This window comes from Salvelinus namaycush, chromosome 26, assembly GCF_016432855.1.
Source record: "Salvelinus namaycush isolate Seneca chromosome 26, SaNama_1.0, whole genome shotgun sequence".
NCBI lineage: Eukaryota > Metazoa > Chordata > Actinopteri > Salmoniformes > Salmonidae > Salvelinus > Salvelinus namaycush.
The window spans coordinates 36,356,741-36,372,787 of NC_052332.1; the positions used below are offsets into that span (position 1 = coordinate 36,356,741).

The 16,047-nt window shown below is 43.2% G+C and overlaps 1 protein-coding gene across 1 annotated transcript; it reads right to left on the reverse strand.

Annotated features, from left to right (window-relative positions):
- Positions 1-948: 948 nt before the first annotated feature.
- Positions 949-15,730, reverse strand: mettl27 (methyltransferase like 27). The gene is made up of 6 exons (XM_038965517.1): positions 15,627-15,730; positions 10,986-11,117; positions 4,445-4,573; positions 4,169-4,304; positions 3,432-3,524; positions 949-2,287 (listed from the first exon to the last, which is right to left on the reverse strand). Exons 2-6 carry the CDS (start codon positions 11,097-11,099, stop codon positions 2,079-2,081), a joined length of 681 nt encoding a protein of 226 aa, XP_038821445.1. The 5' UTR covers positions 11,100-11,117; positions 15,627-15,730; the 3' UTR covers positions 949-2,078.
- Between the last annotated feature and the right edge of the window lie 317 nt (positions 15,731-16,047).

A 16,047-nucleotide genomic window follows, 5' to 3' on the forward strand; every position in this document is an offset into this window, starting at 1 on the left:
GGCTACCTGCCGCCCAGAATCCCCACCCAGTTGACTAATTTAAAAAATGGTGGAAGCCCTCAATGGCAATGTCCATGCTAAAATGGGTTATATCCATGATCAGTCCTCTATTTATCTCTATGACAACAGGTACAACTCCGATATAAAGTATTTTTTTGGAAAGTTGCGTAACAACCTAACCACTACAAAACTTATATTTGATCAAATAAGCAAAATAGCAATTCCATTTTTTTGTCAACCAAATTTGAAACTCATTGACCTCATTTAGTGGGCTTTTTGTCATGGACAGATTTTGGCCGGAGTAAAACCTCTTGCTTCGCCAATTTCTCTCTGCTATCAGGAACTTCTTCCAGTGTGTGGGTGGACTATTTCCACTTTGGCATCTCCAATTGCGTTACCAACATTGAGGTGCAACACACATTGAGTGCTCCCTCTAATTCTCTCTCTCCCTCTCAGAGGACCTGGGCCCTAGAACCATGCCTCAAGAATACCTGGCCTGATTGACTCCTGGCTGCCCCCGGTCCACCTGGTCGTGCTGCTGCTCCAGTTCCAACTGTTCTGCCTGCAGCTATGGAACCCTGACCTGTTGTTTTCAACTCTCTCTCTCTACGGCACCTGCTGTCTCTAACTCTGAATGATCGGCTATGAAAAGCCAACTGACATTTACTCCGGAGGTGCTGACCTTTTGCACCCTCTACAACCACTGTGATTATTATTTGACCCTGCTGGTCATCTATGAACGTTTGAACATCTTGGCCATGTACTGTTATAATCTCCACCGGGCACAGCCAGAAGAGGACTGGCCACCCCTCAAAGTCTGGTTCCTCTCTAAGTTTGTTCCTAGGTTCCTGCCTTTCTAGTGAGTTTTTCCTAGCCACCATGCTTCTACATTGCTTGCTGTTTGGGGTTTTAGGCTGGGTTTCTGTATAAGCACTTTGTGACATCAGCTGATGTAAAAAAGGGCTTTATAAAAACATTTGATTTGATGATTTGAGTTGGTTGAGTTTAAACACCAATAAAGACAATAGACATACATGATAATCACAACAGCTAAAGGCTCATAAATGACTACCGTATGAAAAATAAACAAACAACCAAAAACCATATAGACAGTATACGATTACAAATAGTTCAAGAAACATTATTAACAATGATACAAAATAAATGCTCTGACCCGATTCCATTGATCACCAACTTTCAATGTATGTTGCATTTTGGGGACACAAAATTGTCTGACTTGCATCTACATGTCACCATGTCCACCTCCAGAATTACTCTGCATTACTCACGCAAACTTTACTTGTGCAACTTCTGAAGCTGCAACTGGCTTGTCTGACGACGACTTCTCACAAACTTTGATGCCTATAAATCCAGGCTATTTTGTTCTATCAGCCAAACGATCAAATACAATTCGTACATTATTGATCATAATTAAATACGTTTGTTGTTGATATCTCCAAAGACAACACAGGTCTTTGAAGTTTGACAAAAAAGGGCTAGCATAAAGCTAATGCTAAATTACTTTAAAATTCTTCTCCTCATGAAACGCAACTCAGATTCATTCAATATTTGGTATATAGACACTCTGTAATGGCCACTAGCTAAAATGGCGCAGTTCGGGGAGCAACACGACCGTTAGACCTGATTACATTTTTCTGTGGATGATCTTCACTGGCTAACGTCGCCATAACATTGTCTACAAGCGTGATTGAGGGGATTTCTATTGGATAAGCATTTTCTAGGCATCTTTATCTTTGGAATAGTAGCTGCCTTCAAAGATGGCCGCTCAATGCCAATGGAGGGCGCCACTGTCACAGACTGTACAGGTGTGTTACTGTACAGGGGTGTTACAGCGATGTCACTGTTATGGCCTGTACAAGTGTCTTACTGTACAGGGGTGTTACCATGATGTCACTGTTATGGCCTGTACAGGTGTGTTACTGTACTGGGGTGTTACAGGTCTGTTACTGTGATGAGGTCAATGTGATACAATATACTTTATTGTCCATTTACATGGACAAATTATTTACATGGAAATTATTTGGCAAAAAAAACCTGTACAAGTGTTTGTGATAATGTCACTGGGATGACTTCCTGTAAACATACACCACTCCAGGTATGTACCCCTTCTCCGGCTCCGCTACGGCTTTCTCCCACTCCTCCACCTCCGTGATCGCCACGTGACCCCAGAGCCCCGCCCCCTCCATCAGCTCCAGCTCATGCTCCAGCGCTGCCTTGTACTCCAGGTTGTCATGGTTACCTCTGGTTGTCATGCAGACGTAACCACCTGGAAGGGGTAAAAGTGAGGCATGGTGGGGAGTTTGTTTCTGTCTCTTTCTGTTTATAAATACACTATCTGGCTGTTTGTAGATCTCCATTGTTACTTGTTCCATACACACTACCGTTCAAAAGTTTGGGGTCACTTAGAAATGTCCTTGTTTTTTAAAGAAAAGCACATTTTTTGCCCATTAAAATAACATCAAATTGATCAGAAATACATTGTAGAGATTGTTAATGTTGTAAATGACTATTGTAGCTGGGTACGTCTGATTTTTAATGTAATATCTACATAGGCGTACAGAGGCACATTATCAGCAACCATCACTCCTGTGTTCCAATGGCACGTTGTGTTAGCTACTAATCCAAGTATATCATTTTAAAAGGCTAATTGATCATTAGAAAACCCTTTTGCAATTATGTTAGCACAGCTGAAAACTGTTGTTCTGATTAAAGAAGCAATAAAACTGTCCTTCTTTAGACTAGTTGAGTATCTGGAGCATCAGTATTTGTGGGTTCGATTACAGGCTCAAAATGGCCAGAAACTGAGAAATTAAGGCTATTCCATGCGAGAAATTGCCAAGAAACTGAAAATCTCATACGACACTGTGTACAACTCCCTTCACAGAACAGCTCAAACTGGCTCTAACCAGAATAGAGAGGATAGTGAGGCCCCGGTGCACAACTGAGCAAGAGGACAAGTACATTAGAGTGTCTAGTTTGAGAAACAGACGCCTCACAAGTCCTCAACTGGCAGCTTCATTAAATAGTACCCACAAAACACCAGTCTCAAAAAAATTAGCTTTTCTTTCAAAAACAAGGACATTTCTAAGTGACCCCAAACATTTGAACTGTCGTGTATATAGAACAAGTGCATGTATTTCAGTATTATTACTAAATAGTATACTTAAGCAATAATGCTCGAGGAGGTGTGGTATATGGCCATTCTTATACAGCCCTTAGCCGTGTTATATTGGCCATATACCACAAATCTGGTTACCAAAGCAACTAGAAGAGTAAACAAGTAATTTTGCATCATACCAGTGGTATATTATCTGACATATCACGGCTTTCAGAACCCAAACTACCCGCTTTATAAAGTGGTACTACATTATTTACAGTATATTTTGTCCAATTAAAAACAGTCATGTGACCTGGTTTGGTGGCCTGGCACAACTCTCTGAGGACTCTCACTGGCACCTGGCCGTCGCTTAGCGCCCCAACAATCACTACCACATCAAACTGCCCTGCAGGAGGGTAGAGGAGAAGGACGACGAGTTACGGGGGATGAGGAGGCAGAGGGGGATTAGAGAGGAGGGAGATGGAGGAGGGTGAGGAGGAGGGGGAAAGAGACAGAGGGTGAAGAGGAGACAATGAGAAACTGTAAACTCTTTTTCACCAAGTTGCTTTTCTTTCCCTGCATTTGTTTGTAATGTAATCTCCCAGGGTAAAGCATGTCTAATCTAATCTCCCTGCATGTTTGAAATGTAATCTCCCAGGGTAAAGCATGTCTAATCTAATCTCCCTGCATGTTTGAAATGTAATCTCACAGGGTAAACCATGTCTAATCTAATCTCCCTGCATGTTTGAAATGTAATCTCCTAGGGTAAAGCATGTCTAATCTAATCTCCCTGCATGTTTGAAATGTAATCTCCTAGGGTAAAGCATGTCTAATCTAATCTCCCTGCATGTTTGAAATGTAATCTCCTAGGGTAAAGCATGTCTAATCTAATCTCCCTGCATGTTTGTAATGTAATCTCCCATGGTAAAGCATGAAAGTCTGCCAGTATTTATGTCAGAATAAATATAATGGTCTAGTAATGTCTTATTGCTTCAGACAGATTATTATGACTATTATGAACATGATCAGTTATACAAAGTTCAGTGGTACCAGCTTGGACAGGAAGTGGTTCGTCTCCCAGCATGCATTGCTTGAGGTCCTGGTAGAGGCCCGTCTTATTGGCCAGTTCCAACATGCCTTTGCTCCCATCAACGCCCACAAAATGCCTGAAGCCCATTATCTTCAGCTGAGTATCAGACAGACACAAAATCACAGAAGTCATCACTCACTCTAAAGCTACACGCCATCCTGTGTACTGTGCAAAACTGTGTTAAAGCTACCTGACATTTTACCATAGGTGTCGGGGTGTGATTTAGTGAGGCTCACCTGTGCTGCGACCAATCCAGTGCCACAGGCCACGTCCAGAATCACTGCTGTCACCCGGTCGCCATGGAAACAGGGGGACAGGCAGTTTGCCGCCAGACTCGGCGCACGATAGTCCAGAAGACCCACGTCCTGCGGTGGAGTTAACATACACACAGTTATACACAGTAGACACTGGAGTAGCCTAGTCTCTCTGGACCCCTCCCCTCCCTAAAAAAAATGAATACATCTAATGCGCCAGCCACTCAAAGTATAGACTACCGATTGATGTCCAGAGCTCTGAAATTGCGACGTCTACGCGGCTGTGGGGCGCGGCTCTGTTGCGACCTGCAGTGTGTGTGACGTTTGGTGTGGCGTTATCTTATGTTTTTAATTTGTACACTTAGTGGCGTTATTTTATGTTTTTAATTTGTACACTTAGTTTACAAACATTCTGCCAACCATGGATTTCCAGTGGTGGGGTGTTGGACTGATCTTGTTGATCGTGTACATACCCGCTACGAACGGACTAAATAATGAAAACGCTGCTGGCAGCGGAATCCAATACAGCAGGGAGTTTTTACTACAATGCAACTCAAATACGAACGCGATGGATATCCCAATGGCCCATCTAATACCTGATTGTCTGCGAGTGGATTACAAACCCAAATGCAAACGTGGAAAACGCGGGGGAATCAGACAACGACTTAAAAAAATTAAGAACAAACTTCCCTTACCCACCACCTTGCTGATTAATGCCCAGTCACTGAGGGGGAAAGCGGATGAGTTGTCAGCGAATCTGCGCTTCCAACACGAATATCGGGAGGCCTGTTTGCTGGCAATTACTGAGACTTGGCTGGATGACAGAGTCCCGGACAGAGAAGTGGAGCCGGCCGGCTTCACCCTGGTCAGAGCGGACCGCGATCTGACAGTCACAGGGAAACTTCACGGCGGGGGCGTCTGCCTGCTTGTCAGGGACCAGTGGTGTAAATCGATCCTGGTAAGAGAGCGACTCTGTACCCCCGACATTGAACTGCTTTCTGTGTCACTGCGACCTTACTATCTGCCCCGTGAGTTCCCCCAATTGTTTGTTACCGTTGTGTACATTCAACCAAAAGCTAATATAACAAAGGCATCAGAGATTATTTATAATCTGTCACAGAAACTGGAATCCATCTCCCCCGACGCACCCAAATTTATTTTAGGGGATTTTAACAACTGTACCTTGCGCAAAGTCTTGCGCACATACCATCAGTATGTGAAATGTCACACTAGGAAAAATAGGACTCTTGATTTGTGCTATGGGACAATACCAAAGGCGTTCTCTGCCACCACCAGACCTCCTCTGGGGACATCAGACCACAATGTGGTCTACCTCAGGCCAACTTACTGTCGCCTCCTGGAGAGGGAGAAACCCACAGTTAAAACTGTCCAGATCTGGAATGACAACAGTATCACTTGTCTCCAGGGGTGTTTTGACTGTACAATGTGGGAGGTATTTGAGGACAGCAGCTCTGATCTGGATGAACTCACAGAGGTTATTTCAGACTATGTAAACTTCTGTGTTGAGTCAGTTGTGCCTACTAAGACCTGTAAAATCTTCCCTAACAACAAGCCTTGGGTATCAAAACATCTAAAATCACTACTTGATAGGAAGAAGGCAGTTTATGCTGGGGGTGATAGACAGGCTTTAAGAGATGTACAACGTGAGATAAAAAGACAGATACTGGTGGACAAGGAGGCATACAAGCAAAGGGTGGAGAGGACCCTCTCCTCAGGAAACGCAAGGGTGGCCTGGCAAGGGATTAAATCCATGGCTAGCGCCCCCCATATAGGCAGGGGAAAAACCAGTGCTGACCTTGGGGGATATGAGGGCCAGAACATGGCTAATGAACTGAATGTTTTCTTCTCAAGATTTGAATCAGACAACTTCGTGTCGGAGGTAAAACAAATGGAAGCATCATTACAAATGTTTGAGAGAGTTGTTGTTCAACAGTCTGATGTTCTAAAGTTGTTCAGGGGATGTAACACATACAAAAGCCCAGGCCCAGACAAAATAAGTGGGCATGTGTTAAAGCACTGTGCTGAACAACTGGCTGGTGTTTTTACAGACATTTTCCAATCCTCACTCAACCAGCAACACGTTCCAGTATTGTGGAAAAAATCAATAATTATACCAATTCCTAAAGTATCGAATCCCTCTGTGCTGAATGACTATCGCCCTGTCGCTTTGACATCCTTAGTTATGAAATGCCTTGAGAAAATTGTGAAAAGTCATATTCTCAGTGTCACCCAGAAGCTCCTCGACCCATTTCAGTTTGCCTATCAGACCAGCAGAGGAGTTGATGATGCCATTCTTACCCTCCTTAACATGGTCTATAGACATCTAGAAGGTGCCAAATCCCATGTCAGGGTTCTGTTTGTTGACTTTTCTTCTGCCTTCAACACAATCCAGCCCTACATTCTGGCACAGAGACTCATTCGGGACTTTTCCTTAGATGGGGGGCTGGTTTTGTGGCTGTTGGACTTCCTGAGCCAACGCTCACAGCGAGTCAAAATAGGTCCCCATGTGTCGGATATACGCAATACCAACACAGGCTCTCCTCAGGGATGTGTTTTGTCCCCACTTCTGTACATCTTGTACACTAATAGTTGTACTAGTTCCCATACTGACAGACACCTCGTTAAGTTCGCTGATGACACTGCCTTGATCAGCCTGTTGCATGATGACGAGGAACATCATGGCCCGGTCCTAGATGACTTTGTAGAGTGGTGTGAGGAATCACACTTGGTCCTCAATACTAACAAGACCAAAGAGATGTGCATAGACTTCAGGAAGCGTACAACACCTACCTCTGCAACATCTATCAGAGGCCAGAATATAGAAATTGTAGAGGAATATAAATATCTGGGTGTCTTTTTGGACAGTAAGCTTCAGTGGAGTAAATGTACAGACCAGATCTACAAAAAGAGCCAACAGAGACTGTACTTTCTAAAAAAGTTGGGTTCTTTTAATATAGACTGTACTATATTGACTCTGTTTTACAAATCCTTTATTGAGAGTATTTTAACTTTTTGTATTGTTTGTTGGTTTGGCAATGCCACTGTCAGTCAGAGAAACATGCTGAGAAGGATTATTACCACAGCAAGTAAGGTACTTGGAGTCAAACAGACAGGCCTGGATGAGATCTTTAAGGTCAGGGCCCTCCGTAAGGCTCACAAAATCATTTTAGACCCAAGTCACCCCCTGTACCTGGACTTTGAATTACTCCCCTCTGGGCGCAGGTATAGGGCACCCCTCAGCAGGAAAAATAGAACGAGACAATCATTTGTGCCAGGTGTGATATCCCTCTTAAATAGCTTGGGCAAATGTTCCCATTGACCTTTAAGGCCAGCAGGCTAGTCTTTGTTTTAAATGTTTTAAATGTTTTAAATGTTTTATTTTTTAAATTTCTTATTTCTTACTAAAAAAAATTTTTTTATTGGTGCGTGACTGTTATTGAAAGTTGTATTGTCAATCTTGTTTTGTATTTAACGCCACTTTAAATGTGTACATGACACTGCAACAAAATTTCCCCATGGGGACAATAAAGTAAGTAAGTCTATCAGACTACGTGGTGTTACGCGTTAGCCTATAGCCTTGCTTTAACGGATACGCGTTAGCCTATAGCCTTGCTTTAACGGATACACGTCAGCCTATAGCCATCCTTTGATGGATACGCGTTAGCCTATAGCTTTGCTTTAATTGATACATGTTTATTTTTATTAGGTTGTCATTTTTGTTTCATGAAGCTATAGGCCTACGGTGTCGCGATGCTGCTATGTTGAATGCTGTCTGCTGGCAATAATGTATTTAGCTACACTACTGGTTTCGTCATTAAAAGTGGGAAATTCAAACATTGCAGATTGTAAAATGAATTTTCGATGCCAGCGCATACTAATCAGTAACCAATAGATTTTTAAGAATACACAACTGTCCTACAGCCTAACTTAGCCATCCTTGCGCTCTCTCGCAACTTGGATAGAAAGTTTGTGCTGCATAAAACCAGTCAATTAATGCCAAGTAATACAATCAGTCCACTGTCAAAACAGTAGCTAACTAGGGGATGTTCCATTATGCAGACAACGCAGTCTAGTCGATTAGCCTGTCTATCTATAGCTATATATAGTATTTAGCTGGTAGCCTATTAAATTACACGACGCTGTCGGGGCTATCCATCTCATCACTTGTAGGGGGGGGTTACTCATGAGCGGCACTGGGTACCTTGCAGTCATCATCTTGGTTTTCTGGGAGAGGAGGAGGATGGCTGGCACTCTCACTAGAGGCACTGAAACTGAGGCACTATTTGACCTTGATAGTTTGTGTGTATGCAGTGATATGTAGGCTGTGTGTGCCTTTTAAAAATATATATGTAATTCTGTCCTTGAGCGGTTCTTGTCTATTAGATGTTCTGTATTATGTCATGTTTCATGTTTTGTGTGGACCCCAGGAAGAGCAGCTGCTGCTTTTTCAACAGCTAAATGGGGATCCTAATAAAATACCAAATACCAAACTATTCTTGATGGGAGGAATTAGAGGAGGCCACTGTCATTGCCGGGCTAGAGCAGTGAGGTCAGTCTGGACTGGGGGGCTGCATCAGTAGGTCTACTAGCTTCCACCTGTGATGGTGTTTTGTAAGTGGAGAACGAGTTGGTAGCTTCGGTGATGTGGTAAATTGGCACGAGCTTGTTCAGATAAAGCTTTTTTGCTTTGTCTTCAGGCACCACTTGCCTTTCGTTGATCCACGTTGAGCAATGAACTTTTTCTCCATCGGAGTCCGACCTGATTCCCCTAACTTTTTTTGAAATTGATAGCGAAATAGGTTAGGATGCCAAGGTGGACTGCCGCCGGTGCCACTGAGAAATGGCTAATTAGATGCATGACAACTATATATAGTCTGTTTTCCTCACCTACTACCATGTAGATTGGACAGCAAAACACTTGCAACATGTGGATAGTAAAAAAAGAGGGATACTGTCAAAATGATTTCTTTAAAAACATGTATAGAAAGACATACAAAAGTATGTGGACACCTCTTCAAATTAGTGGATTCAGCTATTTCAGCCACACCCGTCGCTGACAGGTGTATAAAATCGAGCACATGGCCATGCAATCTCCATAGACAAACATTGGTAGTAGAATGGCCTTACTGCAGAGCTCAGTGACTTTCAACGTGGCACTGTCATAGGAGGCCACCTTTCAAACAAGTCAGCTCGTATAGTTTCTGCCCTGCTAGAGCTGCCCCGGTCAACTGTAAGTGCTGTTTTTGTAAAGTGGATATGTCTAGGAGCAACAACGGCTCAGCCGCAAAGTAGTAGGTCACACAAGCTCACAGAACGTCAGTGGCCATCAGTGCTGAAGAACGTAGCGTATAAAAATCATCAGTCCTCGGTTGCAACACTCACTACCGAGTTCCAAACTGCCTCTGGAAACAAAGTCAGCACAAGAACTGTTTGTCAGGAGCTTCATGAAATCGGTTTCCATGGCCAAGCACACAAGCCTACGATCACCATTGGCAATGCCAACCGTCGACTGGAGTGGTGTAAAGCTCACTGCCATTGGACTCTGGAGCAATGGAAACGTGTTCTCTGGAGTGATGAATCACGCTTCACCATCTGCCAGTCCGACGGACTAATCGGTTTGGCAGATGCCAGGAGAACGTTACCTGTCCCATTGCATAGTGCCAACTGTAAAGTTTGGTGGAGGAGGAATAATGGTCTGGGGCTGTTTTTCATGGTTCGGGCTAGGCCCCTAAGTTCAAGTGAAGGGAAATCTTAATGCTACAGCATACAATGACATTCTAGACGATTCTGTGCTTCCAACTGTGGCAACAGTTTGGGGAAGGCCCTTTCCTGTTTCACATGACAATGCCCCCTGTGCACAAAGCGAGGTCCATACAGGAATGGTTTGTCAAAATCGGTGTGGAAGAACTTGACTGGACTGCACAGAGCTCTGACCTCAACCCCATCAAACACCTTTGGGATGAATTGGAATGACGACTGCGAGCAACGCCTAATCGCCCAACATCAGTGCCCAACCTCACTAAAGCTCTTGTGGCTGAATGGAAGCAATTCCCCGCAGCAACGTTCCAACATCTAGTGGAAGACCTTCCCAGAGTGAGTGGAGGCTGTTATAGCATCAAAGGGGGGACCAACTCTATATTAATGCCCATGATTTTGGAATGAGATGTTTGACTTTTGGTCATGTAGTGCAGGTGTGAGATGACAGGCACATGGGCCCCCAGAGCTCGTGGAACCCACTCCTCGCGGGTCTGCCGGGGTTTCCGGCCCTCCAGTGACAGTAGATAAGTGGACGGTCCATCTAGTGGAGCAGTAGGCCTAACGCATTACATTGACAAGCTGTTGGATTTCAGACAAATCTCAAATGACACCCTTGTCTCCCCCTTTAGTGCACCATACTTCTTTTGACCAATGCCACTTAGACCTCAGGTCATAACAAGTCATTCACTACCGTATATGGGAAATAGGATGCCATTTGAGACGTAGCCTACAGTAATGATCCTACCTGGTCATAGTTCTCTGCCCAGGTGTTGTAAAAGCCGACTTTATCCCCGGCCTCTGTGTTTTTGTGGGCTGATAGAATGACGTCCTTCACGTCCTCAAATGTTCTATATGACATTCTAGATTCTTGTCAATCCTTTTGGTGGGAGAAAATTCTGTAATCAATGTCATGCATTCAGAATACTAACCTTGGCCCAAGACACCAAAGGTAACGATTTGATTGACCTTATTATGTCAGGGCTATCAAAATAGGTCGTTGTCAATAAAACGTCACAATAAGGAGCAGAGCGTTCGGCTGGTCCAACTCGAGGTGTCATAAAAAAAAAATTCGGCCCCATCCCCAAAGTTACATATATTTTCATATGACCCTCCCCCTATTAAAAATAACTCAAAAATAATTATTACCAGCATAAATAAAAATAACTGTAGTAACCCTGTGTTTATAAATGGGGATATCGACCTTACCACTTTAGCATGGTTTTGTGGCACAGTCGATGACACGCAAGGCTAAAGGGCCAGAAGGGTTAGTGTTCGCCAACCACCATGGACGAGCTCACTATCTCTGCCTGTCTCATTACACTACGATCAGAGAAGGCTGCAGACAATGATCAGCTAGTGGGAAATCACATTTTCTACATTTTGATGCTATATCTATAATTTAATAAAATTTGCAGTGCCTTCGGAAAGTATTTAGACCCCTTGACTTTATCCACATTTTGTTACGTTACAGCCTTATTCTAAAATGTACTAAATATATATTTTCTTTCAACAATCTACACACAATACCCCATAATGACGAAGTCGAAAACAGTTTTTAGATAAAAAATAAAATAAATGTATTTACAAAAGTATTCAGACCTTTTGCTATGAGACGTGAAATTGAGCTCAGGCGCAAACTGTTTTGATTGATCATCCTTGAGATGTTCCTACAACTTGATTGGAGTCCACCTGTGGAAAATTCCATTGATTGGACATGATTTTGGAAAGGCACACACCTGTATATATAAGGTCCCACAATTGACAGTGCATGTCAGAGCAAAAACCAAACCACGAGGTCGAAGGAATTGTCCGTAGAGCTCCGAGACAGTATTGTGTCAAGGCAGAGATCTGGGGAAGCGTACCAAAACATTTCTGCAGCATTGAGGGTCCCCAAGAACACAGCGGCATAGGCCTATGTGTCGACTTGGGAGAATGATGATCGGCAACAGACAGCGCATCAGTATTAGAAGTAAAAATACAGCCAGACTAGCCTGCTACTGTGCCTTTCTGTAATCTGTCCAGAGTAGACCCACAACTGACCTAAATGGAATGAAACATTCAAAATACAGGGCTTTTGAGCATTTATTCAAATAAAATTTTCACTGCAGTTTACGGCCTATAGTAGAACTGTACTTATTTGAAAACAATAATGCAATTATTCATTGATTATGGCGTTGTAGGATAGTCTAGGTAGGATAATTTTATTATCCATCAACAAGATCAATAGGGGAGATTTTTGAGCTGCATGTCTTCACTGCTCTTTTATGCGCAATGACGCACCTGGCCTCTCCGCTGCCTATCAGCTATTCCTCTATCTTGTGAATTTATATAGAAAATTGGTACAGATTTGAATTGTTTTATGTGTGGTATGATTGTTAGTTAACATATTGCAGATCTGTACAAATGATTCAACTACCACTATTGTCACTATGGCTAGAGGGCAGGATAGACAGTTTGATGGGTAGACTAAGATCAAATCGTACCACACATGCTCTGACGCTCGTCAGATGTGGCAGGGCTTGCAAACCATTACAGACTACAAAGAGAAGCACAGCCGAGAGCTGCACAGTGACACGAGCCTACCAGACGAGCTAAACTACTTCTATGCTCGCTTCGAGGAAAATAACACTGAAACATGCATGAGAGCACCAGCTGTTCCAGAAGATTGTGTGATCACACTCTCTGCAGCCGATGTAATACCTTTAAACAGGTCAACATTCACAAGGCCGCGGGGCCAGACAGATTACCAGGACGTGTACTGCGAGCATGCGCTGACCAACTAGCAAGTGTCTTCACTGACATTTACAACCTCTCCCTGTCCGAGTCTGTAATACCAACATGTTTTAAGCAGACCACCATAGTGCCTGTGCCCAAGAACACGAAGGTAACCTGCCTAAATGACTACTGACCCGTGGCACTCACATCTGTAGCCATGAAGTGCTTTGAAAGGATGGTAATGGCTCAAATCAACACCATTATCCCAGAAACCCTAGACCCACTACAATTTACATACCTCCCCAACAGATGATGCTCTCTCTATTGCACTCCACACTGCCCTTTCCCACCTGGACAAAAAGAACACCTATGTGAGAATGCTGTTCATTGACTACAGCTCAGCATTCAACACCATAGTGCCCACATAGCTAAGCTAAGGACCCTGGGACTAAACACCTCCCTCTGCAACTGGATCCTGGACTTCCTGACGGGCCACCCCCAGAGGACAGAGCACACTCCCATTCTCATCGACAGGGCTGCAGCAGAGTAGGTTGAGAGCTTCAAGTTCCTTGGTGTCCACATCACCAACAAACTAACATGGTCCAAACACACCAAGACAGTCATGAAGAGGGCACGACAAAACCTATTCCCCCTCAGGAGACTGAAAAGATTTGGCATGGATCCTCAAAAGGTTCTACAGCTGCACCATCGTGAGCATCCTGACTGGTTGCATCACTGCCTGGTATGGCAACAGCTCTGCCTCCGACCGCAAGGCACTACAGAGGGTAGTGCGAACGGCCCAGTACATCACTGGGGCCAAGCTTCCTGTCATCCAGGACCTCTATACGAGGCGGTGTCAGAGGAAGGCCCTAAAAACTGTCAAAGACTCCAACCAACCTAGTCATAGACTGTTATCTCTGCTACCGCACGGCAAGCGCTACCGGAACGCCAAGTCTAGGTCCAATAGGCTTCTAAACAGCTCCTACCCCCAAGCCATAAGACTCCTGAACATCTAGTCAAATGGCTACCTAGACTATTTGCAATGCCCCTCCCCCTCTTTTACACAGTTGCTACTCTGTTGTTATCATCTATGCAGTCACTTTAATAACTCTACCTACATGTACATATTACCTCAACTAACCGGTTCCCCCACACATTGACTCTGTACCAGTACTCCCCTGTATATAATCTCGCTATTGTTATTTTACTGCTGCTCTTTAATTATTTGTTACTTTTATTGATTATTCTTATCCGTATTTTTTTTTAAACTGCATTGTTGGTTAGTGGCTCGTAAGTAAACATTTCACTGTAAGGTCTACACCTGTTGTATTTGGCCATGTTACTAATAAAAATGTATATATGCTCCACCTACTACTGCAGTCACTATGGACAGAGGGCAGGATAGACAGTTGACTGGTAGACAATACTGATCTGTTGTATAGTAAGAGTGTGGAAATACCAAACACCTTTATATGGGAGGCGCAAGCAGATGAGAAAATGTCGCTATATGGAAGACATTATATAGTAAAACTTGCAAAATGGGGGAAAATGCACTCCCCTCCTGTGTCCATTATATGTTTATTGTTTTAACTCCCCAATGCAAAAATAAAAGAGTTTGACCCCCACCCAGCAAATTTCTAACTGTCCCTTAGCTGACACGTTTACTTTGCAAGCTACCGGTAGAAACTTTGTACAGTTGGCTTAACATATAGTGAGTGGTAAGTAGACCTAATGTACTTTTTTCTCTAACCAACGTAGGCATGCCTACCTAGAGAAGTTAGCTAATGTAACCAACCAACTTTATAACATTGTTTTTAATAGTGTTTAATCACGATTGCTGCTGACAGACAGGATAGACAACATTGATTGATGGACCACGTCAAATTGGCAAGATAGGTAATAGAAGACTACGTCAATGTCGCTAGTTAACAAGTTCATTTTCAGTGGTAAAACTAGATGGCCAAATATTGTTTGATTTGCTTGCCATCAAATAGTGGTGATGGCAGTAGTCAGAATGACAACTTCACCACGAGGTTGAGGACTCTTTCCAAAAGCCTAATCTGAAAAAGCAAGCTACAGTAAATGATACGTTTGCATAGATAACTAGCTAACGTTACAGTACATGCCAAGTGGATAAAATATCACACGTATCTGCAAAATTGCTTTTTACTCGTCATGAAAAGCATGCACTTAGCTACTTGCTGTATAACTCTGATGATAGAGCTAAATGTGGAATAACCGTTCATTTGTATTTCTGACTATGCTCAAGAGTTGACGATATTAAAGCCAAAACAACATGTATTTGCCAATGGTTTTAGCGGAACTGGGGTTCTCCTTGCCCCCCAGCAGCCAAATCGAACGCGCTGCACAGTATTGTGACGTTTTATTGTTAACGACCTATAGAACATTCAAGTAATTTCAAAACAACTATTTCAATCTGAGGCTTAAAAACGGTTTGATCTATAGATTACGGAAGTCATTGTTTGATTCCCACAATGCATGATCAGCACATACAACATCAAAGGCTACAACTAAGCATGTCAAAAGCATGAGGAAAGATGAGGAAACAGCCCGCTTCTGTACTGGTGTAGGCTATCTGAGGTCATTCAATGGCGCAAGACTAACCATGCATCTAATTTTATTTACTGTTATCACTCATGTTTTTACTTACCAGATTACTTAGCTAGCTACACTAGAAAACTGGAATGACTTTGGGGTGGCACAGCTGTGACGCACACACGCAATGCAAACGGGAGTCCAACAAGTGTTTCAACTATATAGTAAAATATATAAAAACAAAAATGTGATTTGGAGTATTAATTAAGAGTTATTGTTAGGCATACGGTTAACCGTCTGGATAAGGTTAGGTATAAAATCCAAATTTTAAGAAGAAAATTGTAGAAATGGGCGGGGTTTGTGACTGTGGCAGGTGACCACCAAGTCCAAGTACACGCCATATCAGAGAAAGGGGGGAGATAGGAATCGCATTCCAAGTACTAGAGACATTAGAGAAAGGAGATAGGAATCGAATTGGGCATTGAATAGCGAAACGTATACCACCCATCCAGCAGACTGTTGGACCAATCGCGTTC

What these genes read in the sequence shown, in the direction of transcription:
- mettl27 (XM_038965517.1), bottom strand. Translation starts at nt 11,099, where the DNA reads ATGTCATATAGAACATTTGAGGACGTGAAGGACGTCATTCTATCAGCC. An exon ending in CTGGATTGGTCGCAGCACAG is followed by an intron (nt 4,305 to 4,444) that starts GTGAGCCTCACT and finishes TCTGATACTCAG; the next exon opens with CTGAAGATAATGGGCTTCAG. An exon ending in GTGCCAGGCCACCAAACCAG is followed by an intron (nt 2,288 to 3,431) that starts GTCACATGACTG and finishes TACCCCTTCCAG; the next exon opens with GTGGTTACGTCTGCATGACA.